The sequence below is a fragment of the Trichechus manatus genome, unplaced genomic scaffold (genome assembly GCF_000243295.1).
Source record: "Trichechus manatus latirostris isolate Lorelei unplaced genomic scaffold, TriManLat1.0 scaffold00098, whole genome shotgun sequence".
NCBI lineage: Eukaryota > Metazoa > Chordata > Mammalia > Sirenia > Trichechidae > Trichechus > Trichechus manatus.
Window position 1 is genome coordinate 8,897,504 of NW_004444034.1, and position 7,954 is coordinate 8,905,457.

General features: G+C 39.0%; 1 protein-coding gene across 1 annotated transcript in view; it reads left to right on the top strand.

Annotated features, from left to right (window-relative positions):
* Nucleotides 1-7,954, top strand: part of MCM9 (minichromosome maintenance 9 homologous recombination repair factor) — a 105,863-nt gene that overhangs the window by 56,867 nt on the left and 41,042 nt on the right. The window contains exon 7 of the mRNA XM_004382737.2: nucleotides 4,039-4,213. Within this exon, the coding sequence (XP_004382794.2) occupies nucleotides 4,039-4,213 (175 nt within the window). The remainder of the gene's footprint in view (nucleotides 1-4,038; nucleotides 4,214-7,954) is intronic.

The window sequence follows — 7,954 nt, forward strand, 5'->3', positions numbered from 1 at the left end:
TACCTCATCAGTATAACTGCCGCTAATCCATCTTGTTACATCATAGTGATAGAGTTTACAACACATAAGGAAATCACATCAGATTACACAATCGTAAATACTGGGAATCATGACCCAGCCAAGTTGACAGATATTTTGGGGGGACACAATTCAATCCATGACAGTAAAGTAGAGGGTCAGCAAAAAGGAGGAGGACCCTCTATGAGATGGATTGACACAGTGGCTGCCACAATGGACTCAAGGATAACAACAGTTGTGAGGATGGTGCTGGACCGGGCAGTGTTTCATTCTGTTGTACAGAGGGTGACTATGAGTATAAAACACTTAAGAAACACTTCCAAACCATGCAGTGTTATCATGAGTGTGTGCGTTCGTTATTGCGAGCCATTGTATTTAACTCAGTTTTTTAATATAATAGGATTTATGGCAGTCTGTTGTTAAGTACAAGTTGTCAGTAAGTCGGACATTTGTAACTCTAGGACCGCCTGCATTATAGTGTTTGCACAACATCCAAATCATATAATGTCCTGTTTCACAGAATGTACCGTGGACTGTAAGTGACACTTGATTGTATTGAGTCTTTTCGTCTCTTCAGTGAATGTGAAATACCTCTAGATTTGGTTAGATCTTCTTTGATTTCTTTCATCAGTGTTTTGTAGTTGTAAGAATACAGATTTTGTGTATATTTTGTTGAATTTTATACCCAAAATAATTTCATTTGTGGGGATGCTTTTATGGTTTGAATTGTGTGTCCCCAAAAATGTCTGTCAATTTGGCTAGGCCGTGGCTCTCAGTATCGTGTGGTTGTCTACCATTTTGTGATCTGATTTGATTAACCTATGTGTTGTAAATCCTAACCTCTATAATGTTAATGAGGCAGGATTAGAGGCAGTTATGTTAATGAGGAAGGACTCAATCTACAAGATTAAGTTCTATTTTGAGTCAATCTCTTTTGATGTATACAAGAGAGAAGCAAACAGAGATGAGGGGGCCTCATACCCCCAAGAAAGAAGAGCCAAGAGCAGAGCACATCCTTTGGACCCAGGGCCCCTGTGCTGAGAAGCTCTTAGACCAGAGGAAGATTGATGACAAGGACCTTCCCCCAGAACCGAAAGAGAGACAAAGCCTTTCCCTGAAGCTAGAGCCCTGAATTCAGACTTCTAGCCTCCTAGACTGTAAGAGAATAAATTTGTTTGTTAAAGCCATCCACTGGTGGTATTTCTGTTGTAGCAGCACTAGATAACTAAGACAGATGCTATTGTAAATTGTATTATCTTTTTAAATTTAGCTTCTAATTGTTCATTGCTAGTATATATAAATATGATTGATTTTTGTATATTGACTTGCATCCTGTGGCTTTGCTACACTCGTTAGTCCTAGTAGCTTTTTTGTAAATTATTTGGATTTTCTACATAATCTGTTGTGTGCAGATAGAAACAATTTTATTTTTTCCTTTTCAATTTGTATGTCATTTCTTTCTTTCTTCCTTTTTTTTTTTTTTTTCTCCTGCTTAGTTTCACTGGCTAGGACCTCCAGTATGATTTTGAATAAGAGTGATAAGAGCAGATTTCCTTGCCTTGTCTTGTTCTAATCTTTGGGATGGGAGGAATCATTCCGTCTTTCATCACTAAGTATGTTAGCTGTATGGTTGTAAATTCCCTCTATCAGGTTGAGAAGTTCCTTTCTCTTCCTAGTTTGCTGAGAATTTTTATCATGAATGTGTGAGTTTTGTTAGATGTTTTTTTCTATAGCCATTGAGATGATCATGTTTTTTTCTTCTTTAGTCTGTTAATATTTTTGAAAGTTGATTTAGCCTTGCATTCTCAGAATAAACCCCACTTGATCATGATCTGTTATCCTTTTTATGTATTGTTGGATTTGATTTACTTGTATTTTGTTAGGGATTTTTACATCTATTTTTATGAGGGATATTGGTCTATAGTTTTCTTTTAATGTGTCTTTGTCTGGTTTGAGTATTATGACAATGCTGGTTTCATTAAATAAGCTGCAAAGGGTTCCCTGTTTTTTTTATATTTTTGAAATATTTGTATAGAATTCATATTTTTTTCATAAATGTTTGAAAAAATTCCTGATGAAGCTATCTCAGCATGGGGATTTCTATATTAGAAGGTTTTTAATTACAAATTCAATTTTCAAAATAGATAAAGGATAGTCATGTAAGATACTCCACTGGTCTCACCTTGTCTGGAGCAAGGGAGAATGAGAAAAACCAAAGACACAAGGGAAAGATTAGTCTAAAGGACTAATGGACCACAAGTACTATAGCCTCTACCAGATTGAGTCCAGCACAACTAGATGGTGCCTGACTACCACACCAGCTGCTCTGACAGGGATCATAATAGAGGATCCCGGACAGAGCTGGAGAAAAACGTAGAACAAAATTTTAACTCACAAAAAAAGACCAGACTTACTGGTCTAACAGAGACTGGAGAAACCTTGAGAGTATGGCCCCTGGTCACCCTTTTAGTTCAGTAATGAAGTCACTCCTGAGGTTCACCCTTCAGCCAAAGGTTAGACAGGCCCATTAAAAAAAAAAAAGAGACTAAATGGGCACACCAGCCCAGAGGCAAAGAAGGCAGGAGGGGACAGGAAAGCTGGTAATGGGGAGCCCAAGTTCGAGAAGGGGAGAGTGTTGACATGTTGTGGTATTGGCAACCAGTGTCACAAAACAATATGTGTATTAATTATTTATCGAGAAACTAATTTGCTCTGTAAACCTTCATCTAAATTACAATTAAAAAATAGATAAAAGATAATGCAAGTTGTCTATTCCTTTTTTAGGTAAACCGTGGCAGTTTCTATATTTCAAACTATTTGACTGTTTGATCTGAATTACTGAATTTATGGCATAAAATTTTCATAGTATCCCCTTATTTTTTGGTTCAATGCCTTTAGGATCTGTAGTGAAGTCCCCTTTCTTTCATTTCCTGGTATTTGTAAGCTTTGTCTTCTCTTTTTTCTTGGTCAGTCTGGCTAGAGGCTTATGAACAACAGTTACTATAAGTATTCATTATGTTTTCTATACCGTTTAAAAAGCTTTATATGTATCATTTTATTTGAATATCCAAGAATATATAAGATATTTCCTAATGTTATCTCTTCTACAGATGAATAAACTAAGGCCTGAGGATGTTAGGAAACTTGCCTATAGTCTAACAGCCAAAATGGTAGATCCAAGATTGAAGCCCAGGTCTGGCTGACTCCAAAGCCTTTGTGTTTTGTTTTTAATTTTCTTTTTAATTGTACTTTAGATGGTTAATAGGACAAATTAGTTTCTCATTAAACAATTAATACACATATTGTTTTGTGACATTGGTTGCCAGCCCCACAACATGTGAACACTTTCCCCTTCTCAACCTCGGGCTCCCTGTAACCAGCTTCCTGTCATCCTGTCCCTGCCCCTGGACTGGTGTGCCCATTTAGTCTCATTTTATTTTATGGGCCTGTCTAATCTTTGGCTGAAGGGTGAACCTCAGGAGTGACTACAGTACTGAGTTAAAAGGGTGTCCAGAGGCAAAGCATTTGCTTTTGACCACTCTTCTTTATTCACTGGTATAATGAACAAATCAAAATCAGCCAAGATGTATGAAGGGAATCCACTCCCTCATACTGTAACTGAGAGCAAACTTTTGATTTCATCCTTGGGCTATAATACTATTCTCTGTCTTTGGATCCTTCTTTGTAATCAGCATGTATTATAAAACTTCTTTTGGTTATAAGGTCTCCAGAGATCTGTTTGCTCCTTCCAAAAGCTTACATCATTTAGACAGGGCAGCTATCAAGGAGAGGCAAAAAACGGGGGGACTTCTGGTTGCCACAGAATATTCATTAACACATCTTAGATTTTCAGGACGTGGGAGCTTCTGAGACCTTCCAGTGACTGGACACTTAAGCAATTGTTCTGATACCATCCCTCCTTGGTAGACATATCTTGGTAGTCATGCAGGCATATCTTCTCTTCATAGATATAAGATATGATTTTGAAAATAAAAGTTGACATAACCTGTTTTTCCTCAGGTCTGACAGTAACTGCTGTGAAGGACTCAGGAGAATGGAATTTGGAGGCTGGGGCATTAGTACTTGCAGATTCGGGTCTTTGCTGTATCGATGAGTTCAATAGCCTCAAGGAGCATGATAGAACGAGTATCCATGAAGCAATGGAACAACAAACCATAAGTGTTGCTAAGGCTGGGTAAGAGTTTGTTTGTTTGTTTTTCCTCTTTAAATCTATGGGAATAGTGAGATTATTTAATATATGATTACAAAAAAATGTGAACCTTGATAGGTATATTTGATTGTTTCAGGAATTATCAGCTATCTCTCTTAAGATATATGTTAAAGTTTTCCCTTATTAGACTATGCAGGTGTATGGGGAAGTAAAAATGGGTTGTTGGGAAAAAGAAAGAAAAAGATAAATTATAAATATAAGTTGACAAGTACTTAGAGGGTATTCATTAAGGGCTTTCAATGCGGATTCAAATCATTGTCTTTTGTTCAATAATTATTGTTTGTCTACTCTGTATGTTACAATGTTAGAAATTTTGAAAGATTCAAAAAGAAAAAAAAATCAGGAATGCGGGGCCAAAGTGGTGGAGTAGTTAGACACTTCCGATGGACTCTCTTACAACAAAGACCCAAAAAAACAAGTGATTCGATTATATATGGCAGTTTGGGAGCCCTGAACATCAAAGGCAGAGTTGAGGAACTCGACTGAGTGGCGGGGGAGGGAGAGATGGTTTGGAAGCAGCAAGGAGTTGCCAGACCTGACCTGGTGAGAGCCTGAGCCCTTCAGGCCTGATCAGCTCAGGCGTGAGCGGTGTGAGGTGGGCAAGCAGCCATGAGGTGTGCTTTCTGCACTGGGAGAGACCCAGCCACTGAGAGTCTACACGTCCACCCAGAACCAGTGAGAAGCAGCCCTCGATCTAGCGAAAGATACGTAATTGCGTATGGCCTACCGTGTGGATCGAAAACACCCCCCTTAGGGAAAAACCTCTCTCCCATTTACCTCCCCGCTCCCTGTTCTGCCCTGGGTCCTGGACCGGCTTCAGCAATTGCAGAGTCCCCTGGGCTGGAAGTAGGATCCATCACACGCCCGGAGCCATTCTCCCTGCCTTGGACAGTGAACAAATAAACAGGGGAAAAAATAAACTGCTGGCTCCCCTAAGCCAGGAACCCAGGGTAGGCACAGCTCCTTTGCCTAGGCACGGGCATAAGGGATCCACAGACTTTGAGTGCCTTTCCCCCTGCATAGACTTGTGTGGGCCCATCTCAGCAGCATAGGCCCTCATTACCACAGTACAGCAGGGTATATACCTGAAGTCTAACTTGAACTGTTTCAGCTGAGAACTGGCAGGTTCTTGACATTTGACACTGCTCTGCCCATTAAGTAGGGTCTTCACCTACCACATCAGGGGCCACACCACCTAGCCACCGGCAATAGGGTCCCATGAATAAGAGGTGTCCCCTAGTCCTTACAGCCAAAAGCATTAGGTGCTTATCGTCTGGCTGCAAAACCCACCCACCTACGTTCTCTAGGGAACAGGGACACACCTTCCTCCTGGACACTCGGAGGTGACCGTCAGCCCCCTGCTTTGCTCAGAGTGTGTCCCACTGCTACAGCCAGATGCCTGTGCCTACACCAATCACCCATGCCTATCTAGGACTGTAAGTGAGAGCCTACACCACACACTTAGTGGCCATCTACCTGGGCACCTGAGCTGAATCCATAGAGGAGAAGTAGGCGGACTCGTGAGCTCACATACCTAGTAACAGATCTAACCACCTAGTGACAGGACATTAGAGCTTCAAAGCTGCCAATAATCAAACTAGCTCATAGGAGCAGCCTATTTGGGCATATCAAAACCAAACAAGAAGCTAGGACACAGTAAGCAAATATAAAATAAGTACATATAATAACTTATTGATTGCTCAGAGACAACAGTAAATATGAAATCACATAAAGAGGCAATTCATGATGGCTTCAGCAAGCTCCCAAAATTTTCCAGAGGAGGAAGATTTCTTGGAATTGATGGAGGCAGCATACAAAAGATTAATATACAGAACTCTTCAAGACATTAGGAAGGAAATTAAGCAAAACACAGACCACGCAATAGAGGAAATTAAAAACATTAGAGAAGAGCATAATGACAAATTTAACAGGCTGCAAGAATCCATAAAGAGACAGCAAACAAATCCAGAAGATTAACAATAAAATTTCAGAATTAGACAACTCAATAGAAAGTCATAGGAGCAGAATTGAGGCAGTGGAAGTCAGAATTAGTGAGACTGAAGATAAAGCACTTGACACCAACTTATTTGAGGAAAAGTCAGATAAAAGGAGTAAAAAACACGAAGAAACCCTAAGAATTATGTGGGACTCTGTCAAGAGAAATAACCTACAAGTGATTGGAGTAGCAGAACAGGGGGGGATAACAGAAAATACAGAGAGAACTGTTGAAGATTTGTTGGCAGAAAACTTCCCTGATATCGTGAAAGATGAGAAGATATCTATCCAAAATGCTCGTTGAACTCCACGTAACGTAGATCCTAAAGGAAAGTCACCAAGACATATTATAATCAACCTTGCCAAAACCAAAGATAGAGAATTTTAAGAGTGGCTAGATATAAAAGAAAAGTCATCCACAAAGGAGAGTCAATAAGAATATGGTTGGACTACTCAGCAGAAATCATGGAGACAAGAAGGGAATGGGATGACGTATATACAGCCTTGAAGGAAAAAAGTTGCCAGCCAAGAATTATATATCCAGCAAAACTGTCTCTCAAATATGATGGCGAAATTAGGGCATTTCCAGATAAACAGAAGTTTAGGCAATTTGCAAAAACCAAACCAAAATGACAAGAAATGCTAAAGGGAGTCCTCCAGTTAGAAAATCAGTAACATCAGATAACAACCCAAGACTAGAACACAGGACAGAGCAACTGAATATCAACCCAGATAGGGAAGACAGAAAAGTAGATCAAAGCTAAAACACAGAAAATAGGGAAACAGATGTCAATACGTAAAAGATGACAACATTAAAACAAAAGAGGAACTTATAAAATGAGACATACATTTTTCATATGGAGAGGAACTCAAGGTGATATAAAGAAATAAAAGTCTGGTACAAACTTAGAAAAACAGGCGTAAATATTAAGGTAACCACAAAGGAAACTAACAATTCTACAAGTCAAAATAAAAAACTAGAAAAATATATAAAGACTCAGCAAACACAAAATCAACAACAATGAAAAAGATGAAAAGAAAATACATTAAAAAAAATGACTCAGCACAGAAAATTAAGTGGAGCAAAGAAACTGTGAACAACACACAAAATAAGACATCAGAATGACAGCACTAAACTCATACCTATCAATAATTACGCTGAATGTAAATGGACTAAATCCACCAATAAAGAGACAGAGAGTGGCAGAGTGGATAAAAAGCATGATCTGTCTATATGCTGCCTACAAGAGACACACCTTAGACTTAAAGATACAAACAAACTAGAACTCAAAGGATGGAAAAAATATATCAAGCAAACAACACTCAAAAAAGAGCAGTAGTGGCAATATTAATCTCTGATAAAATAGACTTTAAAGTAAAATCCACCACAAAGGATAAGGAAGGACACTGTATAATGATTAAAGGGTCAGTACACCAGGGGGACATAACTATAATATATTATTATATATTTACACACCCAACGACAGGGCTCCAAAATACATAAAACTCCAACAGCACTGAAAAGAGAGATAGACAGCTCCACAATAGTAGTAGGAGTCTTCAACACACCACTTTTGGTGAAGGACAGAACATCCAGAAAGAAGCTAAGTAAAGACATCGAAGAGCTAAATGCTACAGTCAACCAACTTGATCTCATAGACATATACTGAACATTCCACCCAACAGCAGCCAAGTATACTTTCTTTGCCA